Below are 13,630 nucleotides of genomic sequence, written 5' to 3'. Positions count from 1 at the left end.
TAAATCGAGAAAATATGAAAAGGATTCTGTGTTAAGACAAATCCGCCAGCGGCAAACTGTGATTTTGCAGAGGTCCGCCGTCAGTTTTGCCTTGGTACACGCATAACGATTTTCCCAATCTTAAAAGACTGCATTTAAATCTCTTACACACCCCACCTTTAAAGATAAAAAGTCTGTTCGCCCCCATATTCGCAACATGAAACCACGAGCAAAGATTCAGTTCCACCGCCGATCTAGAATCTTGTCCTCTAAGACCGAAACGGTGTGTCATCAAAAGCGATGTAACAAAAAAATGAAGAAGAAATTCAAAGAGGACGGCAAGCAGCGGAAAGTCAAAGTTGTCGTTTTGAATCGAGAACGGCTCGGACGTCAGCCAGCGTCGGCAGTTGAAGTTCGCTAAGTCGCGGTGGCGCTGTCACACCCGCAGGATTACGTGGGCCTCGTGCCAGCCTCCGTTCCTGTGCCACCCTTCATCCCTTGGCGCAGAGAGGAACGCATGGAGGGGGTTGGAGAGCTAGGCGCGTGCGCCCCCCCCCCCCCCCCAGTTTGGCACACTAAGGTGAACTAGCCTCTGATTGATGGGCACGGCTTCAGCCCTCCGTAGGCCTCGCCCCCCCTTTGGCACCGGTGCCCGCCACCTCATCTTGCACGTGCCAACCCAAACTCTGCTGGGGCACATCAATGACAAAAGAGAACCGCCGCCCCTCGTTTTCCCTCGGTGACGGTCTACGGTCTCGCAAGGGGGTCCTCGATAAAGAAGCGTCGCTTTAATCGTCTTCCCAAAAGCGCTTTGGTTTACGGCTCGAAGCTAAGATTTCGAATTAGGGTTTTGCGACGGGGATTTGGTTTCAATTGTGGGTGATAAGACTTGATCAGGGTTTCAAGCAAAGGTTTGGGCCTTAAATTTGGGTTTCAAGCCAGCGTTAGTGTTTCAAGGCAGGGTTTTAAGTAGGGATGGGGTTTTTAATTCGGGTTTCAGGACGGGCTTGACAGTTCCAAGCAGGAGTTAGGGTTTCAAATTCAGGTTTTAAGACATGGTCACGGATTTCATGACAGGTTTTTCAAGCAGGCATCAGGGATTTAAATTATGGTTCAAAGTAGGGGCTTGGGTTCAAGTTTTACAGTTCATATTTCAAAACTGAATTTCAAACCTGGGTTGCAGTTTCAAATTAGGGTTTCGAGCAGGGGTTAGATTTTTGGATTGAGGGTTCAAGTCGCGATAATTTGTTCCAGACAGGCTGAGGGTTTCAAGAAAGGATGGGTTTTCAAATTTGGGTTTCAAGACACGGTTGGATTTCAGAGTTGGAGTTTCAAATTTGGGTTTCAAGCACAGGTTCATACTGTCTTTCAAATCCCGGTTTCTAGACAGGGTTCGGGTTTGGACGAGTCAGGAGATGAAGCCAGGGTTGTGATGTCAAGCTCCGCCTACACTGGTGCGGCGTGTGACGGGCAGGTCCTAATGGTTGGTGGGCAAAGGCTCCCCGGAGAGTCGTCAGCGAGGGCGTCCGCTGGCACCAGCTCAGCTGCTCAACTGGGCTCAGGTGCGCCGTTCGGATGTCGCCTCATACAGCCGGTTAATTACCTCAGCACGAGACGGGCGGGGGGGAAAAAAAAAACTGTACACATTGTTAAAATGCGGCATTCATCACCACGGGTCGATTAGCGACACGCTTCGCGGGCCACTTTTGGGAGTAAAGCGGGACCGAACCGGGTCCGGTTCTTCGTAGCGATAGGGAGCCACCTGGAGCATTCTAGCGGCATTGCAGTCCGTTGGCACGTGTCATACTGTGCTGTTGTTGTTTTTGGTGTTTTTTTTTTTCCCACCTCCGATATAACATTTTTTCCAACATTCGTTCAACGAAAGGATTGGTTTATTAAATGCAAAATGGAAATGACTCAATTCATGTGCTTGTCATTTTATGATCATAACAGAAGTCCCAAATGGCTCATAATTTCCCCCATAAGATTTTCTTTTCATTTTAGCCGTATACGAGAGAGAATATACTGTACTGTATTTGCTTTTTAAATGACGAAATGAAATTACGATTAAATTCATGCGCGGGTCATGTGTGAGCATTACGGTAATCTACGGAAGCCCGGATGGGCGCGCGAAGAGAGGAGGCTGGCACACAATGGCGGCGGGGCCAGCGGTGGGCATGCAGCGCAGTCCGGCAACGGAACTTCCCCTCCCGGTTCTTCCGGCGGGGGGGCAGCCTCACGGGGAGCGGGTGAAAACCGAAGAGATGACCGGTAAGCGTGTTTTACGGTAGGGTGGCCCCAACATTCCCCCGTTTAGCCTAGCTTAGCTAACCGGCTAAGCTAACGAGCCAGAGGCTAACATCAAGGTAGCCTGCGTAAACTCTTTATTTGTATTTTATTAAAATGGGTTTGTATTTTTAAATTCGCATCTTGTATCCTCCCCGGTTGCTCTCAAAAAGCACTCCGTTTGGACAATATGTTTTTTTTTGTTTCGGTTGTAACCTCGTAATAAGCAAGTTTTCAGCAGCTTGGACAACTTCGCATAGGGTCTCAATTTGTCAATAATTTAATATTAAAGTGCACATTATGTGATAGTAGCTGCTGGCACGTTGCTAGGACAACACCTTGGCCCTGTTTGCGCTAATAGAGCTGTTATGATTTGATAGTACAGTAAGTATAGAAAGAATTAATAAAGTTAACAAAATGTGCTTGTGAATTCAAATAATATATTTAACAAAAGACTGAAAAATATGTCCTTAAGATAAATAAAAATGTGATTTGAAATTGTAAGAGGTTCTCCCCCACTATACTTGGAGAAAAACAAACGACAATGACATTCATAACTAATTTTTTCCCCGTTTTGTTTTTGGGTGACGAAATTTACTTTATTTTTATTAATATGAACGGCTCGCCCTTTCTGGTCCACGTCTTTTGACAGCTGTTTGTTTTCATGTAGAGTTAAAATATAACAATTTTCCAATTTGTCATTGGAATCATTTATGTCACCAAATAAAATGACCACCGTGATGTCATGACCGATTGCCTTCCTGGGTAGTTGGCGCTTCCTCTTCATACAAAATGTGAAAATGGTTTTGTGCACGGCTCCAATTCCTGGCGTTTTCAAAATCAATTCAACCGTCCGGTGCATAAAAGTAGAGCTGTGGTGTTTTTTTTTTTTTTTTAAGAATCTGAAAAGCAGAGTCGCATGGCTGCCATGCTGGAGAGGCTTCACGCCAAGCACAACGCGTCGCGCCCGTGGCAAGAGACCAGCAAGGTTGTGCGTCAAGCCATGGTGAGACACACTCATCAGGATTATTAAAAGTCAATTAAAGTGTTACCCGATTTCCAAGTTTTGCATATTTACCGCAAAAAGAGTATGTTTTTTTTTTTTTTTTTTTTTTTCAAAGTTCTTTTCTGGTTTGCTTTGCAGGAGAAACGCGGGATGATGAACACCGCCGGTCATCAGCTGCTGCTCACCTGTTTGGAGACCCTGCAGAGGGCGCTCAAAGGTGCGTCTGACACATTTAAAAGCTGCACATCTGCAATTTTCAGGGACGCATTCCCACCGAAAGTTCTGGGAACTTCCAAGGGGCTTAAAGGTTCCCGGAACCGGATTTACCCGGTGTGTTGCTGTATTTACATCCAAGGTTGAGAGAACCTTTTGTATTTGTGTACTTTTGTTTCCGGAGAGAGAAGAAATACTGGAAGACTCTGTAGCCACATTCCCACTTGAAGTTTTTTTTTTGTTGTTGTTGTTGTCAATTTTAGTTCTAGTCACTACGTAAGTTTTGATTGTCGCGACTGAAAGTACCCGTTCGTGTTGGGAGCTGCATTTCCATGTAAAGTTGAAAGAACTTTTGGTCGTGCGTAGTGTTTCCGTAGCCACAACTTAAAGTTGCAACATTTGGTTCTGGGTCCTTGAGCAAGTTTAGGCCCTGGGAAGGATTTTTCTCTCTTTTTTTGGGGTGCGTGGAGGCATGCCCAAATTGATTCTTTCCCATTTTTTTTTTTCAGTTTCATCTTTGCCCTCCATGACAGATCGTCTGGAGTCCATCGCGAGACAAAACATGTGAGCGTTTGCGTTTTCCGCGACCGTACAGAAAATGTACTCCAACTGGAATGATTTTTGCCACTTGTGGTCTTTTCCCGGCCAGGCTGGGCTCCCACCTGAGCCCCTCGGGAACCGAGTGCTACATCACTTCCGATATGTTTTACGTGGAGGTGCAACTGGACGGCGCTGGTCAGCTTGTGGACGTCAAAGTGGCTCATCAGGGTGAAAACCCCACGGTCAGCTTTTTTTTTTTTCCTCATCCCCAAAACATCATTTGGTTGAAAATACTGTCATATAAAAATGAAGTTCTTTTTTTTTTTATAGAGCTGTCCAGAATTGGTTCAACATCTAAGGTGAGCTTAAACTTTGCCCCTGATATCCATGAGGAAATACAGGGCGTCCCAAAAAAAAAGTATACACACTTTAAATAATAGTATTTGTAAATTCTTTTACATGTTAACAATTTATTGAATTATATTAAACATCAAGGTTACAATTATTTAAAGTGTGTACACATTTTTTAGGACACCGTATATATCAATTTCTTCCACATTTTCATAACAAGGGAGAAGAACTTTGAGGAGTTTTCCAAACATCTTAAGGGACTGGTTGACCTGTACAAGCTCCCCGGAGACAAGTAAATATCTATTAATAAATATCTCTTGCTCTCCGCCCACCTCAAGTGTTGGCCTCCATTTTGATTGATTGCTTTTTTTTTTTTTTATGTGTTTATTTTCCTTCCAGTAAACTGAAAACAAAGATGTATATTGCCTTGCAGTCTCTGGAGCTGGATCTCACCAAGATGATGCACATGTTCCGGTGAGTGTACGTGGATTCCTTGGACAAGCTCGACGAAATGGCCTTAAAATAAAATCCCTTTTTTTTTGTTGTTGTTGTTATCACAGAAAAAAAATAAAAAAAGATTTTAGGTGAATATTTTCTTGTTGCTTATCAAAGTAAATGAAGATAGAAATGATCGTTTGCTGTCAAACTAAACATAATACAAAGAAAATTATGTTTTGTAATACAAAACAACTGCATTGCTTTGATTTAAGATAAGTCAGTTTCGTTTAATCTAATCCTTTTAACCACTGTAGACAATTTAACACGACAGGCTTATCTTCTTCATCCTCTGCGAAGAACAACTAATATTATTGCACTTTGCTGAGTAATTGTGACGGTACGCACGTATAAGCGTGTTATTCTACCCTCGACTGGCCAAGGTGTGCACATCAGAATGAGAAGCACAATATACATTCAAGTCCGGCAAAAAAAAATCTATACATCCTGTTTAATTATGTCAATGTGTGTTCTTGTAAAGTCCATTGTATCATCCATGCGTACTATTTTCTCTTATTTAGAAAAAAAAAAATTGGGGGGGGGGGGGGAGTAACCAAATCGTAAAGTTGTCAACACTGAATTATGTACATTTGTAAAGTTGCTCCCCTCTTTTAACAGCCATTTGGTCAGTAGACGCACTTTTGAGCCGTGATGAAATCTATGAATCACCCAGTTATGATTTTGTTGACGTGTCACAACCCCCCCGCCCTCCCCTCTAGGTTAGCGACTAACGCGAATGCCGTGGAAACGATCCTACATGGCAACGTGGGCCTGCTGACTGCCAGGAGCGGCGGCCATCTTGTCACTCTGCAGTGCTACGTGTCGCCGTATGACATATTCGAGAAGGGAATGGGCGTGCACAACCTGACAGATGCCAACGGTGAGTGGCATTGACACGTTTCTACTTTTTTAATCTTTTTTTGTGTGTGTGAAAATCTGACTTTGCACACAGTGCCACGTTCGCTGGGCGTCAGCGTTTCCGTGACCATCGAGGGAACGGCCAACACGCACAAGCTCCCCATTGCGCCGCTCATCACTGGATCTCACCCGGTGGACAACAAGGGGTAATCGTTTTATGCTCAACATTTGAAAAGTCAAGCCCTTGTCAGTCCTCTTAGGGACTTTAGAGGATATTTTAATTGAACATACAGGAATAAGTATGAATATTTTCTTTTTGTTACGCATGCAAAATAGATCGTGGTACTGTATCATACGAGTTTAAATTCATTCATCTTCCCCTGCTGAAATGAATGCAAATGTCATTAATCCGTTCCAGCCTTCCCCAAAATGCAAGAAGTAAAATAGCAGCACTTTATAATGTTGTACTTCATCGTAACTTGTGGTACTGATTTCATCATAATAATAATTTGGGATTTTATTTCAGAACACCGTCCTTTTCTACGGTGACCAACTCCAACTGTGTGGACCTGCCGGCTTGTTTTTTCCTCAAGATGAATCGCCCCATGCCCTTCTCCCTGTCCTTTATTCACAGACTGGGCAACGCTACAGGTGACATTTTGGAGGGGGTATTTTTAATAGTGGCTATATTCTAGATTATTACAGGACTTTATGGCAATTTAAGTAAAAAAAAAAAAAAAAAAAAATCACTATTGCATTATAGGCTAATAATTACACTCAGTTCTAATTCAGGACTATTTGACTCATGGTGTGTGTTTGACAGCTATCCCGGTGTTTGAAAGCCCCCCCGCCCCGTCTGCTCTCTACCAGCTGATTGTGCAGAGCCAACTTCAGCCCCAGGAGGAGGGGGGCGCCGCCGCGCTGACGCCCTCGCACAACATGCACTTCTATTCGGTAAGCAAATGCCGATTTCTTTTTGGAGGGTGAATCTATTCCATTTAGAAATGTGATTTCTTTTTTTTTTTTCTTCTTTTTGGATTTTCTCTCCGCTCTTAACAGGTGCTGCCAGACCAGCAGCACTGCTACTTCCTGAACGGCGACGCCCCCGTGCAGGATGGTGATTCTCTCCAAGGCGCCCTGGTGAGCAAGATCCCCTTTCGCCACCCAGCTCAGGTGCCAATCCTGCTGGACATCATCCGGCATCAGGCCACCTACAACACCTTGATTGGCAGCTGCGTCAAGCGGGCAGCCATCAAAGAAGGTAGACAGAAATAGAAATAATTTGATTTTGGATTCATACGTTCTTTTTTTTTTTTCCCCGAATAAGCCTGTCGGCAATGTGGACTTATTCACTTGTGTCTTCTTTTGGATTTCAGACAGCGTAAGCCTGCTGCAGTTCGAGGTTTGCCCCCTGACCGACTCCAGCTTCAGCGTCTCTTTCCAGCATCCCGTCAATGAATCGTTAGTCTGCGGTAAACGCTCACTCAAGTCAAGTTTATTTGCAAAGCGGCCCTTAATGTGAAAGGGCTTCGCGGGTCCACAGATTGGCGACATCCTTTGATCGAAACCCTCCCCAACCGGTGGAGGAAGAAAAAGTCCAAAACTTCCACACAATAGAACACAACCCTGAATGATTTGACGTACTGGAGACTGAATCCCCATATATAGATTTGCGATTTTTTACATTTTGCAGTTTTTAACTCAGTACATGAAACAGACTCAGGTCATCATGAAAATAAGTCCCTAAATACTAACATAGAAATTATTTAGCATCACCATTTATAGTATAACAAAAAAAACAAACGTACATGGCTGAAGCAAATGCCAAAGTTGCTAATTTACACATTGAATCACATTTAAAGGCCACGCAATAATAATAATAATAATTGATGGGCAAGAATGATAGCAGGAATAAGAGAGACTAATGTCGTGGCTAATACTTCATTCGTTAAGATGTAACTAATCCAATCAAAGCGAATTCCATCAGTGGGACGCTGGCTTCTCACCACTTGCGTGAAACTTTAGTTTCTACTCTTGAGCTGGAAACTCACGCGCGGCAGGTTCTGTCTACGTTGGCACTTCCTCTTCCTTGTTCTTCCTCCTAAGTTATAAATTTGCTATCATTTCAAAATAAGAGTTCTCACCTGTTGATCAGGTGACTGCTTCACAGTGCGTCATTCTGTCCCCCCCATCTTCCAGTTGTAATGGACGTGATAGACTCCAGGCAGGTGTCCTGCAAGCTATATAAAGGATTGTCTGACGCATTGATCTGCACCGATGACTTCATTACCAAAGTAGTCCAGAGGTAAGGCGACTTTATATGTAAGGTTGACTTGATTTGGCACTAATGGAAATGTTTTGAATGATGCGGCCTTCAAAATGTGTTGCAAACTTTGACACTCTTTCCGCTTGTGTCAGGTGTATGTCCATCCCCGTAACGATGCGGGCCATCCGGAGGAAAGCGGAGACCATCCAGGCGGACACTCCGGCCCTGTCCTTGATCGCGCAGACGGTGGAGACCATGGTAAAAAATAACCCGCCGCCATCCGGCAGTCCGGCCTACAACATGGCAGGCGGAGATATGGGGAACCCAATGGGCTTCATGGGACTCACTGGCGACAACACGCCCGCCGGAGGAGGACCCCCCGGCGGGCCCAATTTCGCCGGGCCGATCACGTCTCTGTTCGGGATGTCTCGCGGTGAAAGGCAAGGAGCGGAGTGCCAATCTCAAGATGGACAACAACAGCAGGTGCAGCAGCAGCAGCAGCAGCAGCAACAACAACAGCAGCAGCAGCAGCAGCAGGGTCAGGGCCACACTGATGACTACAGCAAAGTGACTCAGAACCCAATCCTGACGAGTCTTCTGCAGATAACAGGAAGCGTCGGTTCCAGTCCCAGCTCTCAGAACGCGCCGCCGCCTCACCAGACTCCGCCGCCGACATCTTCGCCTGCGAGCAACACCAAGAATCATCCCATGCTGATGAACTTGTTGAAAGACAACCCCTCACAAGACTTCGCAGCCCTGTATGGTTCCAGTCCGCTTGAGAGGCAGAATTCGTCATCGGGGTCGCCTCGTACGGACAGCATGGGGGGTGCTTGCCCTGGAGCGCAGGGCGCAAAAGGCAAGAAGAAGCGTCCACGGGTGCCAGAAAAGGGCGGCGTGTTGCCCGGGACTCCCGGCGCAGGGGGAGCGTCGGGAGGTATGAAATCTCAACAGTCGTCTTCCATGTGTCACCATCAGCACCACGCGGTCACGCATGAGGACGATTTCCATCGCGAGCTTCTCTCTATGGACGTCGATGCATCTCAGAACTCAATATTTGATGTCAACCTGGCGGGCGACGGCCTGGACACCCCACACAGCATCACCCCGGCCCCGAGCCAATGCGGAACCCCGCCTTCCGGCTCCGGCATGCCTTATCCGCCGTCTCATATTCAGGCTCAGCCGCCGCCGGGCGCCGTACCGCCCCGCATGGTGCGCCTGTCCAGCTCCGACAGTATCGGACCAGATATCACGGAAATCCTGTCAGATTTGCCTGAGCAAACCGGGAAAGCCAACAGTGGAGGACAGCATCCGATGGCCGGGGGCGGGGAAGACGCGGGCCCGCTGGGGACTCCCATTCGGGACTCCTCCATTTCAGGACAGGGCAGCGCCATGTATGACTCGGCAGACATTTTCAACACCAACAGCAACGAGAACCCTTTCACCGACGCCGCAGACTTGATCGCCGAGGCCGCGGCCACACCCTCCAGCGATTTGTCCTCCACTAATTTCTTCTCCGACGCTGCCGACTTCAACCCCGACCTTCTGAACTCGGGTCACAGCCTGTCCCAGAATTGCTTTGAGGACAGTTCACCGAGCACGGACAGAGACATGGACCAGGTCAAGGGCTTTGGCAGCAGCAGTCAGCAGAACACGCCCTCAGGTCTGTCCCAGAATCCCGCATCGCACGGGCAAAACACCTCCGAGCCCTCGCTCAAGGACCCCTTTGATATGGGAATGTTTTTCGGAGGCAACAGCGGCACCGGCAAGCCGCTTCTCGGACAAGCCCCAGATTTGGGAGACACTCATTTCGGAGGCTCCCAGAGCCCTCTGATGATGGGCTTGGGGCAAGCGTGCATTGATTTCAAAAGCGCAGAGTCCAAAGTAAAACAACAGAGCCTCATGCGGCAAAAGGATGAGAACGGCGGGAGCGGAAGTAGCGGCTCCGGAATGGGGGGAAATTCCATTGAGGGGAAGCAGCTGAAGCGTAGCAGGACTCCATCCAGTGAGGGAAAGTCCAAAGAGAAGCAACCCAAACGTAAGAAACTGGACCCAGACGGTAAGTCGCCCTCTCACAGCTCCGGTGGACGACCGTACACGCCTCCCAGCGGCGGCTCCGGCTCCGGGGGCAGCTTGAGCGGAGGAGGCTCCAAGTCTCCGGGAAGTTCCGGATGCTCTCAGACTCCGCCCGGCGGTGCCACGCCTCCCATCCCCAAGATTACAATTCAGATCCCCAAAGGTGGGAAAACCTCCTCCCATAGTGGCTACACGTCCAGCAGTTCAGCCTCGAGCGGCACAGGAGGAGTTGGGGGGCCGAGCAGCAGCAAAAGCCACCATTCTCATTCTTCTTCTGGGAAGATCAAGTCCAAGGAAGGTTCCATGGCGCAAGGCAACAGCTCCAAGTCAGCGAGCGGTCCGGGGATCAGTGGCGGACCATCCCAGTCCAAGGGTTCTTCTCAGGGAATGGGCGTCGGGAAACCGGGCTCGTCCCCGATCACGAAACATGGACTCTCTGGTACAGGAAGCAGTGGAGGTGGTCTCGGGACTGGGAACAAGATGAAAAGTCAGGGCGGGAAGCCTCCCGGGTCTCTGATGAATCCAAGCATCAAGCCCAACATCTCCCCTTCTCACTCTCGATCCAGCAGCTCTGGTGAAAAGCTGTCTTCGCCCATGAAAATGCAGCAGTCCCAGGTGCCGGGAACGCCCCCCTCCTCTAAGGCCAAATCCCCAATGGGCTCGGGAGGTGGCAGCTCCGGACAATCCAAGAGTTCTTCCGGGGGCGGTATGAGCTCCCAGAAACCAGGAGGCGGGACCTCCTCCACTTCCACGTCTTCCTCCTCCAACTCTTCTTCTTCATCCGGGTCCATGGGCTTTTCTGGTGGTTCCCAGTCTCAGTATAGCGGAGGGGGCGGCGGAGGCGGGGGGAGTGGAAGTGGTGGCAGCGGAGGTGGAGGCGGGAACTGTGGGGGGGCAGGACAGAACAACGCCAACAACCCAAACGCCAAAGGGAAGTCTCCCAGCCGAAACAAGAAACCGTCCCTCACGGCGGTGATTGACAAGCTGAAGAGTGTGGGGGGCGTGGGGGAGGACGGGTGCGAAGTGGGGCCGCCCGGTTGCCCGCCTGGTTCCGGGGCCCCGGCCAGCGGCGTGCCTGGAAACGTCCCGCCTTCAAACATGGGTCCCACCAAGCACTCCGCTTCGTCCCAAAGCGGAGACTATAAACGGGAGAGGTCCGATAAAGAAGGGAAGGCCAAAGTGTCTGTTTCGGGGGTGAACAGTGGCGATAAAAAGCTGATGGAGCCCAAAACCGGAGGCGTGAGCGGGTCCGGCTTGACCAAGATCATCATCAGCAAACCCGACGGAGGCTCGCCCAGCATCAAGGCCAAAGTCACCCTGCAGAAAGGGGCGGAGGGGCCCGGCGAGTCCATGCGGCCCCAGATCAGCGGCCTGAAAGCCTCGCCGCTGTTCAGCGGCTCCACGCCCAAACACGACCGCTCGTCCCCGAGCCACAGCCGCTCGCCGGGCCACACGCCGCTCAATCACGACAGCGAGAGCGAGTCGGGCAGCAGCTCGGTGGCCGAGAAGTCCCACCAGAACAGCCCCAGCTCCGACGACGACCAGACGTCTCGACCTCTTCCCGCCCAGCAGGACTACTTGAGCGCCGTCCCGCTCGGGTCCGTGGAGAAGCACAAGAAGCACAAAAAGGAGAAGAAGAAGAGGGAGCGCGAGAGGGAACGCGACAAAGAGAAGAAGAAGTCGTCCATGGCCGCCGGGCCGTCGTCCCACCCCATGAAAGCGGACGGCTGGTCCCGGTCGCCCATCTCGGCCTCGGAATCTTCTTTGTCCATGCTGGACTCGGAGCGGCCCTCGCGAGCCAGTCCCATGTACATGAGGAACGAAGACGACGATCTCATGGACTCGGCGCTCACCGGCAACCTTTAATAGCGCGATTCGATTTTTTTTCTACGAAGAAAAACAGATGCACCCGGGTCACTCTCTTTGGATTTATGCTATGTATTCTTCATTTTGGACTTTTGGAAAAGATATGCAAAGTAATTATACGCCGATGAAGTGCAAAATGACATTTTTCCCAGCCCAGCAAAATATGATTGAAACTTGATTTCACAACCAGACGGCGTATCTGCAGCTCATCCTCATCTGCATGCCCCCTCCCTTACTCCCCGTTGAAAAGTAGCTCTCGGGGCAAAAAAAAAAAAAAAAAGTGTGGGCACTCGTAACTCCCCTCATATTTTTCCCTTCAAGTACTTCGCATTTGTAGTTCCGCAAACCTTGACTGTTATACGTTTGTTCTCCAGAGGAATATCACATTTCCACAAATATTCTCTTGAGAAATCCCGCCAAAGCGCAGCCCCAGCTCACGACCCCCCCCCCCCCACACACACCCTTTTTCAACCTTTTATAAGTGTTATTTATTTACTTCCAAACATGGCGACCGGTTCCAAGGCGAGCGAGCGCAACTCTCGTTTGGGCTCCGGACGCCACACTTTTAAGTATTCGCCGCACTGTCGTACAAATCTCTTCAAGTTTTAGTGAGAAGTTGAGTGAATTAAACGCACCCCTGTCAATATTTTGGAGAATGTGTACATATTTGCAGCGACAGTAGGCAGGATGCGTGTATTTGAATCGGGGGAGGGGGGTACAATAGCGCAATTCTGCAGGTATTGACTGAGCGTGCGTTTATCTTGTTTTTTTTTTTTTTTGATGTATATTTTTCACACTCATCTTGGGTGCGCTTATTTTACTCGAAAACAGAAATGGTTTGTGTGCCTGAATGGCTGCTGCTGTTTTGTTTAGCGATCGAGTCCGAAACGGGCTCCGCGGTTAACTCTCGAGAGAAGATGTCGTTTTTTTTGACAAATGGCCATTATTCTGGCTTTTTCCTCGTGTGATAAAGCCGACTGTAGATTTTAAAAAGAGCATACATTTTTGTATGTGTTCGTTCAATAAAGATTTGAGTTTGTGGAAATGTGTAATCTGTCTTTTTGTTTATTTCCAGCAGCGGCGCAGTCGGATTAAAACAAAAGTGGACACTTGGTAAGAAAATCCCCTTTTACGCTACTTGGGTTGCTGTACTACATACGTACCCTAGAGGGCGCCATTGTTTTACAGAGGTTCATGCGTGTTTGTGTGTAATGCGTGCGGTTTTCCATATGACTGAAATAATAATAACTTACAAAAGTATTCCAATGAATATTTTGTGGGAAAACTACATCGATGAAATGTGTATTGTATTGGAAAATGAAGTTGATGAAGTCCAGCCATCCATCTCCAATGTCCTCCCATTGGATTTATTTGGAGGCTAATTCAGCACCAGCGTCACATATTTTCCATTCCGGAATGAAAAGTTTTTGCGTCGTTTTCTTCTTCAGAGGAATGCGTCAAACTTGGGCTTTTGTTTCTTTTTGCCTTCGAGCGGCAGCGCGCGCCGCCTCATACGCAACACGTCGCTCATTAGGACGGCTGCGGAGACTCAAAGAAATTGAAAAAAGGAAGCCCGAGTGCATCTCTGTGTGTGTCTCTCTCCCCCCCCCCCCCCCGCCAGAAGCTGAGAAATGATAAAATGAATCAGTGAAATCAAAATACAAAAACCTAAAATCATCTTATATAATACTTTGTAC

General features: G+C 48.3%; 1 protein-coding gene across 1 annotated transcript; it reads left to right on the top strand.

Annotated features, from left to right (window-relative positions):
* The first annotated feature begins 2,101 nt into the window (after positions 1–2,101).
* med1 (mediator complex subunit 1) lies at positions 2,102–12,950 on the top strand. Its single transcript, XM_061810390.1, has 16 exons — positions 2,102–2,250; positions 3,165–3,271; positions 3,410–3,488; positions 3,994–4,048; positions 4,134–4,266; positions 4,355–4,383; positions 4,596–4,667; positions 4,775–4,849; positions 5,590–5,750; positions 5,823–5,934; positions 6,255–6,379; positions 6,552–6,682; positions 6,788–6,989; positions 7,105–7,200; positions 7,928–8,033; positions 8,147–12,950. Exons 1-16 carry the CDS (start codon positions 2,133–2,135, stop codon positions 11,931–11,933), a joined length of 5,388 nt encoding a protein of 1,795 aa, XP_061666374.1. The 5' UTR covers positions 2,102–2,132; the 3' UTR covers positions 11,934–12,950.
* The last annotated feature ends 680 nt before the right edge of the window (positions 12,951–13,630 follow it).

Source organism: Syngnathoides biaculeatus, chromosome 22 (assembly GCF_019802595.1).
Source record: "Syngnathoides biaculeatus isolate LvHL_M chromosome 22, ASM1980259v1, whole genome shotgun sequence".
NCBI lineage: Eukaryota > Metazoa > Chordata > Actinopteri > Syngnathiformes > Syngnathidae > Syngnathoides > Syngnathoides biaculeatus.
The sequence above is the reverse complement of the archived record's forward strand: the minus strand, read 5'-3'. Positions and strand labels throughout refer to the sequence as shown.